The 26,433-nt window shown below is 33.4% G+C and overlaps 1 protein-coding gene across 15 annotated transcripts in view; it reads right to left on the bottom strand.

Annotated features, from left to right (window-relative positions):
- The window catches only part of LOC128191157 (disabled homolog 2-interacting protein-like), a 61,222-nt gene that overhangs the window by 27,103 nt on the left and 7,686 nt on the right, over positions 1–26,433 (bottom strand). For 4 of the 15 annotated variants that reach the window (XM_052863225.1, XM_052863226.1, XM_052863229.1 and 1 more), the window contains exons 2-6: positions 25,558–25,685; positions 25,294–25,456; positions 24,850–24,945; positions 18,731–18,796; positions 7,749–7,817 (exon numbers count right to left, since the gene is read on the bottom strand). In XM_052863225.1, coding sequence (XP_052719185.1) covers positions 7,749–7,817; positions 18,731–18,796; positions 24,850–24,945; positions 25,294–25,456; positions 25,558–25,685 — 522 coding nt within the window. Of the gene's footprint in view, positions 1–1,394; positions 1,645–3,965; positions 4,423–7,748; positions 7,818–10,863; positions 11,055–17,350; positions 17,497–18,730; positions 18,797–20,433; positions 21,147–24,849; positions 24,946–25,293; positions 25,457–25,557; positions 25,686–26,433 lie in introns of those variants that run through there. The other 11 variants (XM_052863228.1, XM_052863227.1, XM_052863230.1 and 8 more) reach the window with 11 other exon arrangements.

Raw genomic sequence — 26,433 nt, forward strand, 5'->3', positions numbered from 1 at the left:
TCTACTGTGAACCATGCAATAATGATATACTTTAATTGACTGAATGACCACTGAGTTTCTGTCATATATCTCTAGTTGAGCATGCTTGATGTACATGCATACACTGTGTTTTCATTCCACATTCTGTTCTTCAAAGATTCACCCAGTTTAAAGTATAATTTAACTACAAGTACTTCATATCCAACAACTTTTTCACAATCTAAACTTGAAGTGTTTAAATTTTGAGAAAAGGACAAACAAACAGATGTCATAACAATCAAAATGTCAACTTCAGCAAACTTCATAATAATTTAAAACAATTCAGGTCTGCATAAGATATTGTTTTTTCTTATAAAAGAAACTTGATTTTTGGAAGTTATTAAAAATTGACACTGATAAGAACACTTAACCCCCCCCCCCCCCCACAAAAAAAAAAAACTTGGGGGTGTATAATACACATGCTTTTTTTTCAATGAAAATTTTTTAGGATTACTAACTTCAAAAATTCCCATTTAACAAGTTCCCACTCATACGGTAATAAACTGTACATTTATTTTAATTTGGATTGTTTAAAAGAGGATATGATGGATGCAATGTAGTTTTTCCTTAATATTCATTTCTATAAAAAGAAATTGCATGAGCTGATGTTTTAGTGGGATATTTAAGTGTATTGTACTGAATATGTAGAATCACGAAAAAAAAAAGGCGTGAACAGATTTCACTAATGCACTTATTGTAAAAGTCATATTTAAGATGACATCTTAGATATTTTAAAATAAGGAAGCAAGACAACTGGGAAACACTCAATTGAGCTGGTAATATTTACATCACTTAATCCCATTTAAACATTTTTCTTTTAATTTTGATTTTTTTCCTGGGATCGAAAGAGAAAATGTTATGTCCTGATAATTTTGTCATCAGTTCAACTTCTAGCTGATCTATTAAACTCATTATTTAGAAAAAAGGACAATTATGTACCAATAGACACAAAGTATATTGACTATGTGTTTCAAACTTTAATCTCCAGATGACTAACGCAACATATATTGATTTTTTCAAAAGTCACTGACATCTTAATTACATGAAATTAACTTTATTTGAAGCTACTTTCAGCATATTTACAGTCTTACCAGTATATTAATGAAAATTTAAAATATTATTCAAGGCTGTGTAAAACTGCATTACCACCTCCCCCCCCCCCCCCCAACAAAAAAAAATTTCCTTGCATATTTTGCTACCTATAGCTATATTGTCTAATTCTCAGGATAACATTAACATATTACCATTGTGTTGACAACTGGTATCTGTAGCACTCTGACTTGAAAACACAAGGGTATACATGTACCACATGGAAATACCTTAGGGTCCCTCACTGTAGGCCCCTGAATGATGAAACGCTTCTATACAAGGCCTACCTTGATTATAGCCAAAAGAGATATCCCCTATCCCTCGGTCCTCCATCACATCCTCTAAAGACCCAGTAACTTTAGTCTCATTCTCACTGTTTGTCTGTCTATCCTCATACTCATCCTGGCTATCTCGAGACAAATCCTCGCCATTGAATTTTTTGTATTTCCTCCCAAAAATTCTAAACTTTCGTTTTTTCTTATCTCCTTCAGAATTGCAGCAGCAGCACAAATATTCCATTTCACCCCCCTACTTTTCAGCAAAATGAGAAAAAATTTGACGACTGTCCTAATAAAGATATTTCTGATATGTTCAATGATGAGGTTGACCCTTTACGATTGATCACCATAGATCATATGGATTTGTCTCAAAAGAGCTTGCTAAATGCGACCACTTTCCCCGCAATGCTCAACAGAAGCAAACATCAGTCCATAACTTGTTCCACTAATAGTAGTAGCAAAAGTAGCACAATGCCAAATCATTGATCAAATGGAAAAATAAAATATCCATGGATAAAAGTGTGATTCACCAGCTATGAAGCTTCACGTAAAGAAAATAACAAGATTATTCGGTGGTAGTGCCCTGGCATATTACAAAGGAATAGAAAAGTGATCCAAGAGTAGCACATCTATTCATCATCTTTAATCCAACATAAAACTGGCGACAGAGCAATGCACCCGTTTTTTACGCTTTTTACGCTACACTGTCAAGTTTTTTTTTCTTTTCGGTGTGACGACAATCTCCTTTTTGTAAAAAGGTGCAGTGACCACGGATAGGTATTTTACAATCAGCTATTACCGGTAGATTGTAAATCCAAAATGACGCCCAAAAAAAAGTTCAAGGAGATATAAAACTATCAATAATGTGTGGGTTTTTTGTCGTTTTTAATGATAATCCTCAGTCAAAATTGCTCTTTTTTTTCCATCGATATTTCCCTCATTTACAGTTAAGACATCCTATTTATCAACAAATAGAGCTTCCACAACACATACACTGTATATGTAGTTTTATTTTAAGCCACAAATGACAAATTTACACTTTCCATGAGAATAAAAATTAATGAACTTATTTCCTCGTATCTCAACTCCCACTGAAAAATTCATTCACACACTGATCAATACAGACATACTACATGTATAGATCCCGAACAACGCAATATTTTAAACGATGTCACTCTCATACGAAGCGTTAATACGTAAACTTCCTTCAGGTGATTTCTCATCCTCATAGGAAAGTGTTATTTCATTTCCTGTATTTTTCCTCTCAATTCATTTACCCATTTAATCAGAAGATACAATGTTTACCCCAGTAATCACTCTGTGTTGAAGTGTTTAAAGCGAGCAGGATGAAAGTCAAATATTTACGAAAATCAATAGACACTAAGAGATAGGGATCTCTTTGAAATAAACAAAGAAATTTTAAAACTAGACTGGCATCAAAATGCGTATTTAATGAAAAATCAAAAGAATCTATGAAAAACACAGCAAGTCAACAATAGAATAGAGACATTCATCCAGATTATCCCTGTATTTTGTGTTATCTGTATAAATCTTAGGTTAAACCAACTGTTGCTTCATCCCAAAGCTTGTTCAATATAAATAGCTTTTCAATACGCTTTTAATCCCCAAACCCCATTCAATTATCTTTTCACATTCAGTTTTAGGGGTTTCTATAATCAATTATCATTTTTTCATAATTTGTTTTTTCTGACACACATTAAGATATCTCATTTTTTTTTTAAATACTTTCACAATTTTGTAAAGTTTGAAAATATTTTAAGTTCAAATTTTTAAATTCGATCAGAAAATGAAGAAAAATCTTAAAAAGATCGACAGGAATGGATAAAACAGATGTGAGCTTTTAGTCATCCCAGTACACAGCCATTGATTGTTAGAACAAGTTGTTGTCCTCATCCATCTGTTTGACGCTAATCAGTCGGAACTGTGCAGGTAACACAATGCCACGGAGACAAAATCAATTTCTAATTGGTGTTCAATTTCTGATAATTGAGGGGTTAATGGTCATTTTATTACACTAAAGCCAATAGAATGAAGTGAAGGGTTCAATGATCTAAGTCTATAATGGTTCAATTCAACCCCATGCTGCATTCATGTGAATTTTATTTCATTAACCAACGTACCTGAAATATGAGTAATTTCCCCTGGTGAATACAATAATACAATTAATTGACACCATCCTGGATCACTGATTTAAAAGTCAAAGAACTTTCATAGTCTACAAATTCTTTTGATGTTACGAGAGAGACACTTGCGCAAATAATGCCAACATATGTACCATACATGAAATGGTTATTAATAATTCAGTTTGAGAAATAAAAATGTGTTATAGAAACACATTTGACTACCCAGAATATTAATCCCTCTAAATGGATAAAAATATATATAGGACTTAAAAAATCATTCTATTATGTGACATTGGGATACTTTTAACAAAAGTATTTTGAAGTATTAACCTATAAATGAAAACAAAAATGTCTTTTTTTACCAAAGTATATCAGTTTTAAACCTTTATATGTTTGCAAAGTTTGAAGGGAAAAAAAAGCATTGCGTTTCACCTACCCCACAACTCCCTGAGAAAGCGTATAATCCACATGACCAGCTCCCGTGGTCACTCAAAGCACAAACAACACACTCCTGTCTGAGATAAAAGATATTTCTGTCCTCTGTTTCCCTGATATCACATCCGATCCATTATATAGAGATCTTCCAAGGATGATACACAAATGAATATAAATGATTCAGATCTGGCACTGCTCCTGATAGACTTTCATCTTTTTTTTCTTTTTCTTCCAGTTTCCTTTTTTTCTCTCTCTCCTGTGTCATTCATACACTTTTACCTTAGGTGAACTTGTACTAAAGAGACTGGCTTGTTCTGTTTGCTAAACCCCATTCGGATGACTGTACATTATTTTTCTACTCATTGTTCGATAAGATCTTTAACTTATTTACATTTCTGAAACAAATCTACCTTTTCTCCTACTCAATAAACAAAACCGTCAATACACAAGAAGAATAAGCTATGCGGGGTAAATCTGTCGGCTAATTGGATTATTGTCAAGATTAACCAAAAAAGTTTACGCCACTGTTTACAAAGGATTACAATGGGTAGGCGCCTTACTCCTTCACGCTAACTTATTTGACAAAGGAAAACAAAAACAAAAAGAAAAAAAAAGACCGAACAACTGTATCAAAAAATAGATTTGACTATGACCAATGCATGGTGTTGTTACCACAAGGTCTGGAGAATTCGAATAAGCTTTATAACGTATATGATGATAGGATCTTCAGAACATGCAGGTATAATCAAGAAGAGGAATCTGGAAAGGTTCGAGTGGTGTGGAGCTCATCCAGGCATGTAATTCCATGTCATTAAGGAGGTTCCTATCTCCTCCGTCCTGATACCATCTCCTCAATGTCTCCTCTTGGGGGAAGGGGATTTCCACATCCCTCAAAACCGATTATTTCTCCCTTTGGTGCTGGCCATCAATTGGACAAACTCAGCATGTTGGAACCTTTTTCGGAGTACTGGGTATATTTCAGTTTGTTACCTTTTTTATATAATCCATTCTGTAACAGTATCCTTTTAATAAAATATCAAACGTTTTGTCTACTTTGAAGAAAATGTCCTGTCACATACAAGCAAAAAACATGAACTTCCTTTGAGACAGAATGACAGACAGCAATCCTCTACAGGAAGCAAACTCAATCAAGTCACTGTCTCCAAAAGGTGCCGGTCTCCTCAAACTATGCCAGTCTTCATTTGCAAATCTTCAATTAACATTTGTTTTTCTTTCTCTTGTTGATGTTCCTTCAGCTTTTTAATTTACACCTTTGCTGACAAGCATCGACTATCAGGTGCAAAATATGACTTCTAGCCCATGGAAGAGTGTGTGTGGCACAATAAGTCTTCAAGAAACAAATTGAAGTCTATCTAGACGTAGGAGTGTTCAAACCAACCAGTGGCAGCTAGATGATGAATGGAAGACCCTTAGATCAATCAGGAAAGTATACTTATCCAATACAGGTGAAAAGTGCAAAAACATGAAAGGGGCCAGAGAAGGGGGGGAGGTCTTCAGAGATAAGACGACTGACATGGGTTTACTTTTACGTACATGTGCAGATTATCTTCATGATTCATGGGAAAACATTACACTTTACTCGTGAGGATACTCACACATTGGCCAGAGAATGCATGTTTATATATTCAGATAAAAGGAGACTTTCCCCTGACCCCCCCAGGGTTGCCCCATGCAATGATGTGCAGATGGTTGCAGCCAGATGTCCATTGATTAGACACAGGGATTGTTCTGATTGAAAAAACACATCTTTTCACTTGACCCTTCCTCTTTTTTCTGTTTGCTTCCATTATTATCTTATACATGACAATGCTCTTTCCAATTACGCATTCAAAATTTTTCAGTTTCAGAAAATTTGATGGGGAACGAGTTCTTCTTTTATTCTTTTTAAATACTGCATGGTTATATAATTTTGGAAAGGGGGACGGTGGGCGGAAAGTTGAAAGGGAAAATCATGTGAGAGCTTTGTTTGCTTGAAAAATCAAATAATTATTGATAGTGGCTCCATTTGTTTATTGTTTATCAAAATAGTTTTTTGAGGTTTATGGAAATCAAGCGATGTTAAAGAAAATACTACAGCACTGTATGAATGGACCCACTTAAAGACATTTTTTAGCCTTTTAGATATGCAGAAGCATCACAGAAAGTTTCTGGAGGTTTTGACAATGAACCCTCTTAGAGAGATTTTTTAGCTTTTTTAAAATGCAGCAAACATCATAGAAAGTTTTGACTACACTTTGTGAATGGACCCTCTTTAGAGACAGCTTGTAGACAGTTGTGGTGATCTATGAAGAGATTGATTGACAGTAAGCAGCAGCACCCCCCCCCCTCCCCCTCCCCCTCTCCCTCCACCAGATGCTCCCCGTCTGGTCAGAATCATGGTAGACCTATGATGTCCATCTGCTACTATCATTGCCTCTTGTTTTCCTTCAGTACATTAGAACCTCATTCAAAATAAACAGTAACAGCTTCTATAGACTTTAATGCACTATCCTAACTGTTTCCATAATTTATTCTCTCTATCTTTGAAATTGATCTTTGTTTCCTCTGCTAGTCTTGCTGTCACAATAAATTTTCTACTTCTTTAGCAGCTACTTCTAAAGTATTGTAAGATTTTCTCTTATCAGCAGCCAGTAATGTAACTTACATCTATTCAGCTACAGATACTAATTAGCATCTGATAAGAGGAACTATTATTCATTATCAGGGAACTATACTGCGTATCTTCAGTCATTTACCCCCCCCTCACTTCCCTGATCAGTAGTTCTCACTTACTTTCAATTACTCCGAGTGCAGTACTGTCTATCTTTACAGTATATTCTGGGTGTGAGTTAATATAAGCATAGAATGTGTCCAAATCATAAAAAAATGTAAGTCAAATGGTGTATAATTCTGGGAGGAGATCCCACTGATCACATTAAACACAATGTTGACATTTAAAAAAATGTCAAAATTCAATTCATAATTAAAATTCACCCCAAAATTTTCCCTCCCAAATCCTTAAGATTCTATGTATCAGTGAAAATTGTTTTAAAAAACACTGTGGCAGGGAATAGCTGGATAATTTGCATTATCATATCACAATATTTCATATTATAGAGCAATGAACTTCAGCATAAAAATAATCCAGTTGATATATGACTGTGCCAGATCCCCTGTGGGTTAACTATCCTTATAATCTTTTTTCAAATAAACTTGATTGCTGCATCTTCTAAGACGACTGAGGTATATGCTCTTAGCTATATAATGTTGATAATGACAGATGCTCGTATGCAAACATTCATGAATTTATGCGTCTTGTTAACATTGATGAATGATTCTTTGTTTTTAACATACCGGTACTAAATAACTACCACATAAAACTAAAAAAAAAATTATTATTGATAACGAATACATGCAATGAGAATTACATATTACGTGCAGTTTTATATACTGTAGATACCTTATAGTACCCAGGAACTTTAATCTTTTCCAGGATTCTGCGAATTTGAATATAATATCACAAGCACCAAATTTGTTACACCTTCATGTAGTTCACAAAAGGCAGCAAAATAAAATTTGCAAAATTTGCCTTTTGAGATTTATTCCTCACATTTAATAAGGAATCTACAGTACTAAAAAATCTTGAATCTTTTAAGAAATGAAGCATACACCTTTCAGCTGAATAAGGCAGCTATAGCTGAAACTTATTAAAGTTGGAAAAACAGATACATTAGATTAGGTTATGAGAGGGTAAGTATATTGCAGTTACATGGGAAATACCTACTCTTAAACCTTCGCAACATAGGTCTTCGTTTGGAGGCAGAGTCATAGAAGTCAGAACCATTTGACAGGTCTACAAAAGGAAGACAGAAGGAAAAACATAAAGGAGTGAATGACAAACTACAGACAAAAAAGACACACAAGTACACAGGCAGAGGGGAATACATGCATCACAGAAAAAAAAAAGACGTAGAGTTGCTTCCCTTTGTCTACAATAGATTTTTTTTTAAAAGCAACAAAAAGAAGATTTTAAGAAATCTAAAAAGATACTTACCTTTTCTATCAGTAACGTAATGTATAATTCTGCTCATTTTATCGTTTTCATTTCATAAGCAAACAGCTAAAATATATCACTAAAACTACTGCGGCTAAATAATACAAGCTTCGATCTAAATGTTCACAATGTGGACCTAGAAGCACCGACAGAGTTTTGCTTTGACAAGCAAAAACAGGAATACTTTGGTTAAAAGATAAAAGTCACTTAGTTCAGATACAATCTAAAAACACAAAGTAAAAAAAAGGAGAAGATGGAAATTAAGCAAGGGTCCAATTTCAAATCTATTATGTCACTGCAATGCTTGGGTACCCCATGTTAAGTTAATCACTTTCACTGCCTTCTCGCGTGTCTTAAAATCTCTTTATTCCTACGATTTATTTCAACATACATTGTCTTTATCTTTTTTTTTCTGTAGATTAATTTTTCTCCTTCAAGAAAACATTTGTTGCGTGCACTAAAACACAATGTGGTATTTTTCATTAAAAGTTAAATGGTATATATATATATATATATATATGAAGCCCCTTTCATTGTATTGCGAACTTATTCAATGTACACCAATTAGAATTTTTTTCTCATGATCGAATCGGAAACCTGACTCACTGTTCTCATGCTACATATGAAATTATTACGAGTTTAGGCGAATTTAAGTTTAAATATCTATTAATTACAAATTTCACTGCTTGTACACCTGAACGTGCAGGTGTTACATTATCACCGATGTGGACAGTCAAACAAAGATCGAATGACTGGGAATTTCAGCCTGTTTCTCCCCCATCTAGATTGATCTCTGATAATTATAATGCTTGAATTTCCCATACAGTTTTTACATGCATGGCTCTCTTTCACATATTTTCCCTTTACACAAATGGGGTACACCCCATTTTTTTTTATTCGGCACACCTTCAGAGTATTACCAGCATGTCTCATTTCTTTGAAAATTTTATTGCATTTGCATTCAATTAATTCATTAGGACCAAAACGCTGTTACCCGGCTATGTAATTATACAAATAAACTGCATACTTTATTGAGTTCTGCTTCAAACAAAAGCAAAATGTGAAAAAAAAATTCTTATATTCCCATATTCACTAAATTGTTTCTGACAAATGATAACAAGAAAAAAAATTCCATCCATAGGTGAGTCTGTAAGAAAGATTATCCGAGGTACAAGTCTTAATAAATCTTACATGTGCAGAAAAATCAATTTTATGTTTATCCCTTCAATTATTGTACAGAATTGTGAAGGCCGGGCCGCGCCCGCCCGCCAAGCCCTGATAATGTACCACCCCTACCTCCACCTCTACCCTGATTTAGTTATCTCTATCAGCACTGACAGCCCATATATCAAACAAATGACATAATTCCATTGTGCAAATTGTTCAGCTGTTGACCCTCCATTGCTGTGAAACAAAACCTTCCCAGCTTTCACCCTCATATCTAGGGTATGATATAATAATCATATTCATAATTCACTGTTAGTGACAATTATGAAATATTTTTGAAAGACCCACCTTGTCTGGCTGTCTTCATTTCTCAGGTTATATAATGACTTCACCTTTGTATTTAACGACTTACCTATTTTCTTTGCTTGCTATCATAAACCTCATTTCATTAAGGTGTGTATACTTTAAAACAAACCAATAAATCATTTTTACTCTGAGAGAGAAACTAAACCTTCAATACTTTTTATGTAGGTCGAACACACCTTGCAAAATTTACCTGCCACAGATTATAATCAAGACAGGTACAAAATAAATATGGCGCTACTGTCCACTAGAAACATACATAAACACAGTCTCACTGAGATTACAAAATTTCTGATACAACCTTTAAATTAACAGACCTATAATGATGTTATTAGCCAATGTATCTGCATGGCTGTGCATTGTGTACATGTAACTGGTATTAAATACAGTTAATTTGTAAAAATTGTATAGTAGGACTAAAGTTCATGCTTATGGAACAACCCACATAATATCTTTAACATTGATATCAAATCGGGGGAAGCAGGACACAAACTTCCCAAATAAAAGAAAAATGCATTGTCACCGAGTTAAGATTACGAGCAAAACAAACTTCTAGTACGGTAACTTCCCCGAAATCCAGATTTTTTTGCTTGTGTCAATTAATCAACGCTTAAAATTGGGAAGTGCAAGAGATAATCTTACAGATTAATTGAACAAAATACATCACGCTCAATGAAGACATCTGATAGGTACCGTATCTTTGTTCTGACGACATCCGGATTTAAAACATAATCCATCAGAGCCATGTTGCACTATATCCACTTTTGAGACTTTGTGAACTCCCAAACAAAGTCAGGAGGATGTAAAGATCTAGTACCCGTTTACCTTTCTTTTGTATGTTACACTTCAAATGGCCAGTGAACCATTTTTGTGATAATCACAAATTCTGCATGAAAAAATATTATATATGACACAATATTCTTAACAAATAACAACAGTATATCCGACTGTTGGAAATGTGGACTTTTTTGCAAAGACTTCATGACCCATAAGATATGGACCCCCCCCCCCCCCCAAAAAAAAAAAAGTCATTAGCGGGGCCATTTTTGTGATATTTACAAATATACTACATCATAACTCAGGATTTATAAATAGCATGATTGTCACGACATAACTTTGCAAATTTTTAAGGCAATGACTTCATATAACACATGATATATGGACCCCAACTTTCTGTTTCAACATATAATAACTGTTTATGTATTTCATATGATGATAACATTTCAAAAAAAAGTTCTAACTTTTTAAAGTTCATACTAGAGTGAGCTTAGAATTTAAAATTTAAAAGATAAAAGGTGCATGACATCATCATTACCTTTTAGTGTTGATATTAAACATCCAAGCTCCAAGTAGAATTATGAGTCTCCAACATCAGACCCCAGATAACACTAATCTCCTCAAACTTGTCCTGAATTAGACTCTATTTACCTGAGTGACACACATATATTTTTTTCCAAGTTTAGGAAATCACCACACGTAGGCGTTTGTTGTCAGTTCAAAATATGTTATAGAATCGTTACGGTCCCTGCATGCTCTAGTTTTGTCTCAGTCAGGTATATATACAAGGGTATGCGCTGCCGATCTTAAATTACCAGGTATAGACTCGACGTAAGAGACATAATGCTTTGTAATACATGTCAACAAAGGTCCAAGATTACATATAACTCTTGCCTGTAGCTAGCTTATCTTTGATCCTGTGACCACATGATATATCCACATATTAGCTTTGACAGACAATCATGCACCATATATATGAATAAAACCTAAAACAATGCTCACCTTTTCTTCATTATTTCAGGTGACAATTAATTCATAAATTCTCTGTATTTGATAGGTACTCAATCATCGCAAATATCATCTTAATTGAGTACAAACAAAACTGAACTGTACAATACACTGCTAGTGGACTCTCTATGAAAGATTAAGAACTGGTAGCCTTTATCCTTGCTTATCCTTTCTTATCCCGAAAAAATCCCAAGCAGTTCCTAATCTGACTAATGATCAATGAATCAAATTTCTTTTGACAGTCCCGCTTTTATAGATTCCCATTAAAATGACCACATTCTCAAACCGTATAAACCACCCCATTTAACTGAATAAACATTATTACTTACCAAAGCAAAATTAAACTTCAGTAGGTATGTGGACATCATTATCTATATAATACCCAGGTTTGGCATTTCGGCAACAAGGTGGGAAAAAAATTTTCATTGAAAAACTGGCCGCACCAAGGCTTCAAATGACCAATGATTGTTTGAACTTTACATACGTGGTCGAAAAATAATGGGTCTAAAATCAAGACTGCAATAAATATTCAAAGTTCAAAGTGGTCTTTTCAAATGAAAACTTGTTTATCCGTGACTGATGTCACACCTTTTGATCTTCCATATCCTGTGGTTCCAATAATGTGATAATGAATCTCCTTGACACAGTCGGAAAAACTGTTGAGATTGTAATACCAATCAAAAATGAACCACTTAAACGGTCTTTTGTGAATTTTTATCATTTTATTTCAAAAACTTTCTTTGGAGTTCTTGGGCTACGATATTGCACATAATTACAAATAAACTTTCACTTATTGAATTGCCGGACCCAAACACTACTTAGACAAAGACAGAATAGCGAGAATTATTTTCAACGCTCCCCGTTGTCCAAATTTCTTTAATATACAAATACTTATCAGTTCTAAGCACCTACTCTAAATTGGGAATGTAAACTCTTTAATGGTTTCAATAATTCCAAAGGCCCTGTTGAGGGTCAAAAGATACAAAATATTAAATTTTCAAACAGAAACATTTCACCCCCTGATATCCTAGAGCCAAGGGTATGCGACAGGGATTGTGTCAATTACAAATATCTCATGGACCTTACTGTGTTATCAAGTTTCTTAAATTATTATCTGAAGTACATATCAGGATTATGAACACCCATCAGGGATTTTGAACAATCTTGATAAAACATTGTAGAATATGACTTACCAAATCTGCCTGCAGAGTATAATTCAGTGTGTAGAGTATAAAATTTGTAGAGCAAGATTGTCAAAAACAAAAGAATATTTTTGTGATTTTGTGAATGTATATCACCCCCCCCCCCCACCCCCTCTATCTACGACTGACATCGGATTAACAACAGCCCTTATTTCTGAGGAACAAACCATCCTTGTACAATTAATTCAAAGAGATGGCCATCTTGGCTTCTGAGGCTTTCTGCACCCATTTGATATTTTGCAATATTTCCATTAGCTTTCAAACCAATTCATGCTGACATCAAAAAATGACTGTATGCAATAGATTGTCAGATGCCTGTACAAATCTCCGAGTATTCCGGGAAGAATCTACCAATTTGTCACAAGCCCACGCTTAATTGTTGTAGTAAATCAGCCCTTAACTGATGGGAGAGGTATTATCTCCATTTTCCAGCATACATCTGGCAAAACTGCAGCTAAAAAACCCTCAGAGCATCTAATGTTGCTTTATACATATTGCTTCACTCATTCCCCTTGGTTTGATTGTATTCACAAAAAAGTATTTTTTTGTTGCATTTCCTAACAGTAAATATGCTTCACATATGTGCTGCATGAACTAAATAAATATGTAACAGCATTTTTTACATTATAATAAATAAGAATATACGAGATTCTTCAAAAGCCAAAAGTGTTGTTAAATATTTGCAGCTACTCCCTCCTCCCCCCCCCCTCAAAAAAAAAAGAGAAAAAACAAGATATCTGTGAGCCAATGCTCACTAGTGATACCCCCGCTCTGATGTGAATATGCAAAATAAGCAAAGTCGACATTTAACAGAAAGCTGGCATCCGATTGGTACAGAAATATATCCCACAATATGGCATGCCTAAACAAATAGTGTGTTAAAATTTCAAGCATCTGCGATAAATAGCTGCTGAGAAATCTTTGAGGAAAATTTGTTTGAAAATTTTGGCTAAAATAAACAAAGTACTCATTTAACAGGAAGATGATGTCCGATTGGTAAAAAAATATATCCCACAATATGGCATGCCTTAAAAAACACTGTGTAAAAATTTCAAGCATCTCCGATAAATAGCTGCTGAGAAATCTTTGACGAAAATTTGTTTGAATATTTTGGCTAAAAGTAAACAAAGTCATTATTTAACAGGAAGTTGACATCTGATTGATACAAAAATATATCCCACAATATGGCATGCCTAAACAAACACTGTGTACAAATTTCAAGCATCTCCAAAAATAGCTGCTGAGAAATCTTTGATGAAAATTTGTTTGAAAATTTTGGCTAAAAATAAACAAAGTCGTCATTTAACAGGAAGTTGACGTCCGATTGGTACAAAAATACATCCCATGATATAGCATGCCTATACAAATACTGTGTAAAAATTTCAAGCATCTGCGATAAACAGTTGCTGAGAATTCTTTGACAGAAATTTGTTTGAAAAGTTTTGCTAAAAATAAACAAAGTTGTCATTAAACAGGAAGTTGACGTCTGATTGGTACAAAAATATATCCCACGATATAGCATGCCTATACAAATACTGTGTAAAAATTTCAAGCATATGCGGTAAACAGTTGCTGAGAATTCTTTGACGGAAATTTGTTTGAAAAGTTTTGTTAAAAATAAACAAAGTCGTCATTTAACAGGAAGTTGACGTCTGATTGGTACAAAAATATATCCCACGATATGGCATGCCTATACAAATACTGTGTAAAAATTTCAAGCATCTGCGATAAACAGTTGCTGAGAAATCTTTGACGAAAATTTGTTTGAAAATTTTGGTTAAAAAATAAGCAAAGTCGTCATTTAACAGGAAGTTGACGTCCGATTGGTACAAAAATATATCCCACGATATGGCATGCCTTAAGGTTCCTCGACACATCAAAATTTTATTTTATGGATCGATAGAGAATCTTTTTTGAAACATGATTCCACAAAACAGAGATCAATATCGGCTTTCAGTTATTTTATACGAATTTTTTTGTATTTTTTCAGTGAAATAGGAAAAACTGTTTGGCAGACAAACAGAATATATTAGAGCTTTAAACTTGTTGTCAATTAATGTGTAATATAATTATAAATAAATTCATGCCAAAGATCGTTTGGTCAAGTGTTTAATTTTTTAATTAAAAAAATATTTCTGAAAATCAAAATTGTAATTCTTTAATATCTTTTTAATCTATGGATAAAATTTTAAAAATAACATATAGTCACATAAACTATTTACTAAACAATGATATTTTACAAAGAAATTGAAATGAAAATGCGAAATTTTGGAAAAATTGCTATTTATCAAATTTTAACCGATCCCGATTGAAAAAAAACTGATCCTGATCAGAATTATTTTAAAATTTAAATTTCACAAATAAACTGCAGTTTTTTTCTAAGTAATTGATATAAATTATAAAGTTAGTAAATGACGAAACCATTTCACAGCTAAACAACCTGAAATTTTTGCAAAATTCTGATTCATTCTAACTTTATGTGATTTCGTTCGGGATCAGTTTAATTACAATCGGGATCGGTTCGATTTTAAAATTTTCCATTTTTTCTTTAATTTAACTATTTGGTTTCAATTTCTTGTTGAAATATGATTGTACAGCAATTGTTAAATGCGAGTAACAGTTTATCTGCAGTTTTTATCCATAGATTTAAAAAATATCTACAATCCTTTTTTTTCATTTTCATAAATATTTTTTGTACAAAAATATTTCAAAGTTTATCTGGCCGTTTTTGATATATATTTATAGATAATTGCATTGTGCATTAATTGATAACAAATTTTTCGCTCTAATATATCTTGTTCGCAGCTAAAACGATGTTTCCGGTTTCTATCAAAATATACAAAAAAAATCATATAAAATAATCAGAGGCCGATATAGGTGTAATTTTTGTATAATCATTTCTCAAAAATGATTCTTCATCGATCCATCAAATAATGCATTGGTGTGTCGAGCCACCTTAACAAACACTGTGTTAAAATTTCAAGCATCTGCGATAAATAGTTGCTGAGATAAATGCGACAGAAATTTTTGTTACGGACGGACAGACAGACGGACAGACAGACAGACAGACAGACAGACGGACGGACAGACAGACACACAAGGGTAAAACAGTATACCCCCTCTCCTTCGGAGCGGGGGTATAAATATAAAAAACATAAACTCACCAACAATTTTAATACTTCTTAATATGCTTCAAGGGAAAAAATAACTATCAAAAGATCAACTTTTCTCAGCTCAAGTTCCATAGTACCAACACTGGATATTAAATAAACAGGACATCAAGAATGTAATGAGATCCCCCTCCTTCCCTTACCCCCAATCCTATCCTGGGTGTTTGTTTTTTTTCACATTGTTCTCTAGCACTTGCCCTATCCTTCATTTACCAATACCAGTACTACTTTTGAGGTATTTTCAAAGATCTTGAACCTTTCAACGGAAACTTTTCGACAGAGTCAACAAAAAGTTTGAAATATTTGGCCACCAGAATTGCGGAAACCTTTTGTATGCTCAAGCACTTAGCCTTAATATTATTTCACCCACACCAGCTTCGCACGAAGAAGTGAAATATTTATTTCCTGTAATTTTGTTCACCTTTGAGCACAGCGTTTTTATTCAGGTATACAAAGGTAGAATTTCACACTTTGATATTACCACCTGTGATCACCCACCCCTGTGTGATCCATTTGTTTAACATTCCAAGAGAGGTCACTTTGCAATATGTTAAACGGTAAATTAGTTTTAATGACCTACATTAAACTATGAGTAACCCTATCTCTCATCACTGATTCATAGTGCATTTTTTTTTGTGTATTTCATTAAATTAAATGAGTAATTTGACTATAATATATGTCTAATAATTGATTCATCATAATGTGTTTATTGTACACGTGCATATACCACGTATTTACAGGACTAAAGGCGCATTTGTATTTCAGGGATGAGTTAAATACTAACAATTAATAAAAAAAAAAACAAATCAAAATTTTCCTTATACACTTTAGGATGGGGAGGGGGCTTATATTGGGTTATTGCAGTTTGAAACTATTTGCAAGGAATCCACTTTCTCAAATTTCATTGGTGGATTATTAATTTCTACTCCTGTTTAAAGTTAACTTTTTTAATTGGCAAGGCCTCATAAATTGAGTTCCTTCATTTATGAATAGACACCACAGTGTGGAGAGGAACAGGTATGGATAGGTACAAGTAAATTAAAGCTAAGAATTGCTTATTAATAATTAAATTAAGCCAAAAATTAGAACGTATGGCAACTGAATGGTAACTTAGCTACAAATCTTATATAAACAAGTGAAATCATGTTCAGTATGACATGTATTACATCTAAAACTTCGGAATTTCATGAATACCAGTAAAGATTTCTTGGCAAATTCATACAGACATATAAAAGTATATTTGACATGGCAGTATCTGTGTATCTTGTCATGAAATCATAGAGGCCCCTCGAAGAATCTGTCCCTTCATTTTCAATCTTTTTTGGCTTTTAATCGTAACTCGATCTGCCAATAATTTTTTACGTACCAGAAGTTTATACATGCAAAAGCAATTAAAAATGCATGCTGAAATTTCCCATGAAACAGCATCAAATGCATTAATTACCTTATCCAAGTTTGGATAAGGTTTAGACCTTACAGCTTAGTTCATGTTAAATTTACGCATAACATTTAAACCAATAAAGTTCATATAGAAATATGAAAAAAGTGACCCTATGTATTAAAGATCCAAGCCATTTTTACATGTTATGATTTATGTATAAACCTAAGCAGTATCTTTTTTATGATTATGATAACAAATTCTTACCCTCTTCTGCAGCACTAGATAAAATCTCGTAAGACCGACTACGATTTTTCATTTTCATCGGCATTTTGGTCTGTTAAGATTCAGACACTATCAGGACTAAACTGATGAAGAAAAATGACCAAGGAGCAATTTCCGTCAACCATCGGAAGGCACCAAGAGAAGTTACGGGACAACTTCCTGTATCGTTAAGTCACCCTGTTTACAGCAGCCATTACAACTTGTCATTCCGAACATAGGGATTTTGTCTTAACATAATCTTGCTAGCCTGGCCCGCCCTTAAATCTGCACTTTTACTTCTTACTGTAAATATATACTTAACTAGCTATTGAACTGCTAAGTGAAACTTATGAAGTGGAAGCTGTGTGTTGTCATGCACTTCAAAGTCAATTAAAAAAGTACATTTTATACCAAGATCATGTATATAAAACTGAGACCGTATTTGATAAACAGGATCTACTTATTGAGATGCGGTGACCGTGTAAACAATCCCTACAGATGGTCTATAGCTACGTGTAATAGTTATGAAGTGTTGCTATCTTTAACTCTCTTCTACATGATCCTTCTTATTTATCATTGTTAACATCTCATGAACAACATTTTTTTAATGGTCTAGCTCCCAAGTCCGCCTAAGGGTAATTCAACAATAATGGACTATACTAACTAAGTCACTAATGACCTTCACAGTTTACCTATCAACCTGAGCTAATTAAAATAATTGAATTTTTTGTGAGACATATCTTACAATGGAATTTGCAAGAACTGTATAATTCAATAAATACTGAAAATCATTTCTACCACATTTATCAAAGGTCTTTTTTATCTTCGTGCATCTTGCCTATACTGGTAAGTAAAATACTCAATATTATATTTTACTCTTCTAAAGAAAATAAGGTAAAGGATAATCAAGATCACCGTATATGTCAAGGTCAAATTTTCAAATGAATCCACAAGCAGATCTTTACACAAAAGTTATGCTTGGCCATGTTTTTCCCCATAGAGATGATAAATGGGTAACCAAAACAATACTCTGTACTTAATACATCATAAAAACTACAGGGAGAAAAATCAAAACCATTAAAGACGGTATACACATGCTTGATTCCAATTTAACACTTAGCAGTTCTAAAGGTATTCATTATTAGGACATTATGCAGTGAGGGGCAACAACAAGTGAGATACCTGTAGATTCTCAGTTTGATTTCCCTGTGGAAGTGAGACACAAATATTAAAAGGGAGCTCATTTTGTGTTTTTGAGGGGAGGATGGCTCGAGATCTGCAAACAAGATGATCTAGCAGGCATTGCTAATAGGCTGCCATGATCTAGCTCAGTATATATTACTCTCGCAGCCTCCTTAAAGATGCTTGTAAGATGTGACTCACCTGGCATGCTGTCGTTGAAGGTGTCCAGTATAGGGGATCTGCTGAACTTGTCCAATGGACAGGACACTGAAAAAATCAAAGTACTGATAAGATCCAAGAGAAAATGTTGAATTTAGAAATTATATATCTTTGAAACTATTTTTAGCAGCATAATTTTTAACGACAATAAATAAATATATGTAATGTTGTGAATCTTTTCCTGAAAGCTGTTGATTATAAACAAGTATGATATATATTAAGATTGTTTGATATATGGAAGAGTGTAAAAAGACAAGTCAGGATCAAGGTCAAAGTATGCAAAAAGAAAAAGTTTTAAAACAATTTCAATTTGCTAATACAGTGTATATATAATGAAGGAAATACAAATTTTGTAAAATATTCTTCTCCTTCTTTTAAGTCACACAGAAAATACTAATGCCAAATAAATATGCATATGTATGATTTGGAAATCAGTTGGATCAAGATCTCAGCATGTAGAGCAATTTACACATGAAAAAAAGAAACTGATTTAAAATAAGAAACCCACCCACACACTTATATTTTCAATCAATGTTGATTCAACGATAATGATTAAACATTAAGTCTACTAGCTGTTTTAACAAATTCTGCATCTTTTGATTTTGAATTCATCCTATTTTCAGAATCCTTGTTTTATTTTGATGTAGTAGCTAGCGGAGTCTATCTAATCTAAATATACTAGCTACATGCTCTAATCATTTATAAATCAACTGAATCCATTTCTTCTTCTGCAATCAGAAATCTTTCAATGTCACCTCCAAAAATGATGTATATTTATGAGAGAGAAGAAACCTGAAAACAAGTCTATTACATAAAACAAATCATGTAAGAGTAAAAAAAAAATGGCTAGCTATTTGGAAAGAAGCGTAAGCATTCAAAAATCATTAACGTGCTTCCATCACAGAAACACAGTGTCTGTTCTTAATTACTAGGTAACAACTCAATTTTCGTGGCATGTCTAATATTATCACATTGAATGGTTTTTTAGATGAATTATTCAATTAGCAGCTTTCCGTGCATTTCTTTAACATTCAACACATGGTAAATTGCAACTGTCTGTCAATTCTAACTTTCAGAGATAAATGGATCATTTGAATTCTGTAATGATAGAAAAACCAAAGGAGTATATGTGTATATAAAAGAGCTGCAGGGTCCATTAAAATCCAAGTTGTATGGTAGGTTTTGTGGAGAATATGACTCATTATTTACAGTTTCTTGCAGTAAGTGAAAGGTATTTGGAAGCCAAAACTTCGATTTCTTGGATGACTGATAAAAGTTCTGTATAGCATTTGGGATAAGGAAAAAAAAACCAAACCAATATAGCCCTTAGTTTTTCAGCATAGAAAAAAATTATCTTTGGCATAAAACCATAGAATAAAACTCTAATTAATACAAAGTAAACATTTGTGAAAAAAAACCTCAAGTCGATGAAATGAAAATGTATTGATGATATATTGCATAACTTAAGCCTGCTAGACATTCTAATTGATTCAGTCTTTGGAATAACTTTTATGTAAACTTAATTAACTCTGAAAAAGACCTTTCAATTAAATGTCAACTCGCTTTTCTTCATAAAACATCAAATCTTGTCTGACTGAGATGCATTATAGATTTTTTAGATGAGATAAAGAGGTTCTAATTATATATATGTATTGATTTTAAATCTCTGAAGCATATATACGTACCCAAGTCAAGAGACTGTGTCAACTTGTACTTCTTAGATCGAGTAAAAAACATTTTTGGATGTGTAAATGTCCACAGCGATTATCCTTTAGAACTACTACACATCAACATAAAAAGAACTTATTTCCACAGAGTTGATCGAGAGAGATTAGCAGCCTGCAGTTCTCCATTTTGGTCCTGTTGTCCAGCTTAGTGCTATGGATTGAGAGTTACAGTATTTACTCATTATGTTTTAGTTCTCACCCAGGTGTTCAAAGTTTCCTCCAGCAACAAAAGGCTCAAAGTCCTAGGCAAACAGAAAACTCCAGCCCCAAAATAAAACAGCTTCCTGTAAATTCTGGAATATTTTACCGTTATGTCCCCAGTCTGTCGATATGTTACACATTCAAACGCACACACTGCTCAATTTAAGTCCTACTTCAGGTACAACAGTTGCAGAGCAAAAACTTCAAAACATCATTTTTCAATGGTTGTTCACAAGGAGATAGACCCTTAGCTGTTCAATTGGCAACATCTGTATATAAATACAAAAGCATCATTCAGTTTGAAGCAATACTGGCATTTCACCGGCATTTCACTGCATCCCACTTCCAACCGACATCAAATGTCAAAATGCACAATTTTTAATTGTTTTCCTCATAATCGTGTAGTGTCATGTTCAAGTGTTTGCATAATTATTATTCAATTTTGTTCGGTGGTAAATAATCTCCCTTCTCCGTCTGCATACAAATGATACAATTTTTTCAGTATTTTTTTACGTTTATCAAACTTTGTACGCACGCAACAGCACTAAAAGCTGTGATCGGTTGTAATGAAACTCACACCGTCTCTGATAAGTGATCCTTATAATCTCACAACAAACCCTCACAGAAACGAAATGAACTCAGCTAATTCATCAACAAACAAAAAACAATGTCTGCTGTCTCACAGTTGTTTTGATGTAAACACTGATTGTATTGGTTTTGAAAATTGATCTTTCTGTCTTCAAACTTTCTTTATAAATCTAATTCACTTGAATTCTTTTGTTGAAATGGTTTTCAATTTCACAATAGGGTTTTTAAGGCAATTGTACAGATAGAAAATAGTAAAATTTTGCCCTATTTAATTGTTATTTTTTCTCTAAGACATTAATTATTTTCTCTTTCAGTTGGAACATTTGAGACAAACTTCATTATTATTAAATAGTCTGCACAGATAAACAGAGCTTTTAACCATTCGTTTACTTGGATTTGAACTTAGATAAACCCTAAAAACTTAACAAAAGGATCAAATTACTACAACTAAATCAAATGACGCATACTAATCTCCAAAGTTCTAACTCAAGCTTTGCAAACAAAAATATCCTCTCTTTTATTCTTATCTTTCCCTAATTCCATCATGAAACCAAGAAAATAACTTTTGCCACAAAGTAAAGAAAAATCGTGATCTACAAGCACACAGAATATACAGCTTATATAACATGAAAGACTACATGTCACTTCTCTACAACACTAAAGGTTAATTCAGCACATTTATCCAAGTATGCATGAACATCTATGAATAAATCCGACACACTTCGAATGTTGACAGAAAGTATATATCCAATTCACTGCTACAGCTTTCCATCAAAATGTCACACCAGGGAAGTCAAAATATTCGATTTGTTTATCTCTCTATTTTTTTCAAACTTACACATCAAAAGTTTTCCTTCTTACACATTAAAAAAACTTCCTGCCTTTGCAACTCTCTTATCTACAGAGAGAGAGGGTTCCTTTTTTGACTCCACCCTGGTCCTAATGCATGACTGCGGATAATGCTCCCATTGTCAATTATACCTCTGCTGTGAAATTTGTCATTCAGATTTTGGATGCCGTCTATTTTGTTTACTTGTCACACAACAGATCCACAAAAGACCCATCCATTGTCCCAGTGTCTCGCGGATCACCTCTGGAGACCCTGATTTGTATCAATTTCCTGCTAATGACCCAAATTTACACAGGTAGATCAAAATTCTTGCACTCTATTTCACTTTCATGTCAGCAAATGAGTAGAGAAATTTTACACCTATTTCTCCTCTAATAACTTAATTATATACCATTGACTTCATGCTTTTCGGTTTTTATAATGATCTCTTAAAATAATGTAGCCAGAGGGTATAAAAATTAGCAGTTGTAAATAAATGTGAAATAACGGTACTGACAATTGCAGACAGAACGACAGACATTGCATTTCAAATACAATATACCAGTAACTAGAAAACTATCCAGTTTACTTATCACGTAATAGCAAGTTTGTGAGCCTGAGTAGAAATTTTCTTGAACAATAAATTTTGCACAAGAAAGATCAAATCTTTTAAGATACATATTTGACAATAAAGACATTGATCATTCCATAAGTGAAATCTAAGCCATGATTACTGGTGAGTCTAGTTATTTTATTGTATGTGTGTAAAATTATGTGCAGATATCCCCCCCCCCCCAACAGAAAACTCAATTTTATTGATTTTTGTTTGTTTGATGAAAAACAAATTTAAAGTCTCAGACGCAAGTTCTGAAAACTTAAAATGCACTTTTCTCAATTTTATTAAATATTACCTAATCCCTCAGACCCTCCCCCAACCCCTGGGGAAAAAAATAATTTCGAGATCCACACATGAAGATGAAGATGGGACATTAACAACTTACAACACAGACCTCAACACATTAGTAGAGGACTACTGTCATTTGATACTATTTGTACTATCTAAAGGTAAAACGATGACCATCGTGTCATTCAACCATGTACAGAATGAACGATTCTGTCATAATTAAGATATACGTTTTTGTGTGATATTTTCATGTATAATAATTGAAATAGAGATATTAACCGCCATGCCATATGATGAATAAAATGAGACATGACATGACTCTTAGAGAATGAAGGACTATATTAAATCATAAATTTCAGTATGTGAGTGAAAAATAAGATCATGTGTGATGTAGTCAATTTACATTGAATAAATGATCTTATTTTATATAGAGAAAGATAGGACCAAGTATCATGTGATCTTTCAGGGTTCAATAGAGGAATACTGAATGTCCTCAGATCAATCCAGCCATTAGTTACCTAGGAATCATGTGTCTTATGTTCATGTTAACTCAAATTTTAACAGAGGGAAACCTGAACCATCAATCAAGAGACTACCATTATAGTACTAGCTGGTACATGTATCATGAGGTTCTTCGAGATAGTCAACAAACCCCATCCCTTCCATGTGGCCATGTATTGCATTGTGATCACCTTAAAAAAGGATAATACATAAGTACTAATGTTTTTAGAATCTTCATCAAATAAAAAAAAAGAGAGAAGAATATGATTTAGATCAGAAGATAAAGATGGCCTATTGTAGCAAACAATAGTTATGAGTCCAAAAGCTTCCTCGAATCATGATAGAGACAATCAAAGTGAATCACATGTGGGTTACCAACGATAAAGATGACCATACTGGTATGGAGGTGCCCATGCAGTGACTATTTAATATGTTACTGAGTGCTGGCAAACTATTTTAATCATCACGAACACATACCAACACAAACCTTTGTATTTTGATAATACATGTACCGGGTATTGGATTTCTTTTCCGAGCCCTGGATACTTGTGACCAATTACAAGATTTATATCAAACAAGAAGCACCAAAAAGACCTCATTTTCCAGTTTGCTGTTTGATATTAGACATTTCCTTTGGATATAAATATAAAATCAAACATTTTCTTTGTGCAGAACTGCTGAGTATATACCCTTCCTAGGGAAGTATTTTTAAACTTCAATAAACATTTAATAGGTCAATGGCCAATAGTTGAAAAGAGAGGGTTATGGGCAAATTTTGGTCAATTTCATTCATTCAAAAGGAACATATTTTGTTGTAATGTTTACATGAGTCTGGCCCATGAAGTGAGATCACAGAATTTTAGCAGAGAGGCTATAAGATATAGCAATTCCTATACTAAGAGAAGGAGGGAACATTCTTTGACCTAAAATATGACATTTATTACTGGCTTACAAAAAATCTGAGAAAAATGCGGAAAGAGAAACATAAGTGAGCAATTATGGATAAAACTTCTTACATACAAAAAATATATAGGCACAAAAAATGAGAAAAATATGTTCCAATAAATAAGAGAAAAAGAGAAAGTGCTAATTAAGAGAGAGTGTTTACAATTTCAAAAAAAGCATCTGGGCCCAAGATGTGCAGAATTAAGACATCTTAGTGCTCTTAAAAAGATCTTTGAAATCATTCAATACTGTCAAGACTCTTTGAGAAAAGGGTAAAAAAGCCAAAAATCGTGACCAAAGAAAACTGCAATGACAACATATATTGAGATACTGAGGAAGATACAGGGAAAGTATACACTAAATGAGAAGAGGAATTATAATACATGTACTACATCGAGCTGCAAACCTCCAAAGAACTGCGTAAGTCTTTGAAGTCGTCTAGCGGGCTTTGGCGAAGACCTTTCGATGTAAAACAGTTCCTCTGCACTCTGACAGTTACGCACTAGGGAAAAGCATCGAACAGAAAACCACTTGTTAAAGAACTGGCATCAAAAAACTTTGGTTAATTTTGTTAGTTAATTAGCTGAGTGGCTCACTTTTAAACATTATCATCCATTTTTTTGTCTCCTTAATAACTGGCTAATTTTCTTAAATGGTTATTTTTTTATTTTTTTTTTAATCATGCAAATTTCCCTTTAAAAAATAGATTTAAATCATGCATTCCCAACATGGTACCAAAGAGGAACAGAAATATTAGGAATCTATGCTGCAAAGCCACCGTAATGCTGTAATGCTGCATGGTTTTAGTCCATTAGTGTGTTTACAACTGTAAGTTTAAGACATCGCTTACTGCAGGCCTGTGGAGGATGCAACAAATGCTCATCCTGATGTTGTCTGGCATTTTCTTGGATGCTCTTCAGAGTTTCAAATCCCCATCTCTTGTCAAATTCCTGTTTCCCATCATCTAATCTCTTTTTCCTCAGGACCACTAAACCAGGCAATTCGTCTGCTCCCTATGATACATCAAAAGAGAGCATCATGTGTCAAGAAAGATAACTCTAAATTTTTGCTTATTTTTTTCACATATAAAGGAGCATAATTAGGCACTAGTTACCTCCTCCTGTTTGTGGAATGTCAATGTCTTGACGTCCTCCCTCAGCACACAGAAGGAGGGCTCCCATGGAATGGGTGGTGCAGTGGTTCCAAAGAACCGTAATTTTTCGGTCTGATCTTGGGAAGCATCTGAAATTAAATCAAAAGAAATAATCTTATTAGCCACAAGCTTTGTTTTAGTTAATTTCAATAGGTAATATAGCTGGACGCAAGACAAAAAGATACTTTGATCGAAGAAAAAATAATGGAAAGATCATAAATGTACTGTGTGGAATTTACTAACAGTGTTTTGACCACCATGAAGAATGATAATAAAACTTTTACTATCTCTTAACTTAAATTGGCCCTAAAACTTTATTAAAAGTTCAATGTTTAAAAATTGACATATTTCCTTCACTGGCGCCATGTCCCTTGTATTCCGGTACAATAGTAAATAAATACATTTATATGTTTATTGTAAGTAAATCAAAATAAACTTTGATATCAATTTTAAGGAAACGTAAAATAAAAATAGATGACATATTAGAAATAGAAATAAATGCACAATTTCTCATTCAATACATTTTCAGGACAAGTTTTGCGATGGAATTATTAATTATGCTTAAGAAAAATATTATTTACTTTATATATATCATCATTAAAATTATATCATATGTATTCTGATTTGAATTTTTCAATAATGAGTATCTATCATGTCACATACATGCATGTATATGTACTTGCAATTTCATTAAAATACCATTTTCAGAGAAAATCCATATCAGGCACATTCTTGGGTTATATAAAACAAAAATAATTTTGTTCTATCATTAGCAATCTTAGAAATGACTGTTCTTCCCAGATACATAATTACTAACTCTGCAGCTAGCAAGATGAG

The sequence above is a fragment of the Crassostrea angulata genome, chromosome 7 (genome assembly GCF_025612915.1).
Source record: "Crassostrea angulata isolate pt1a10 chromosome 7, ASM2561291v2, whole genome shotgun sequence".
NCBI classification, from domain to species: domain Eukaryota; kingdom Metazoa; phylum Mollusca; class Bivalvia; order Ostreida; family Ostreidae; genus Magallana; species Magallana angulata.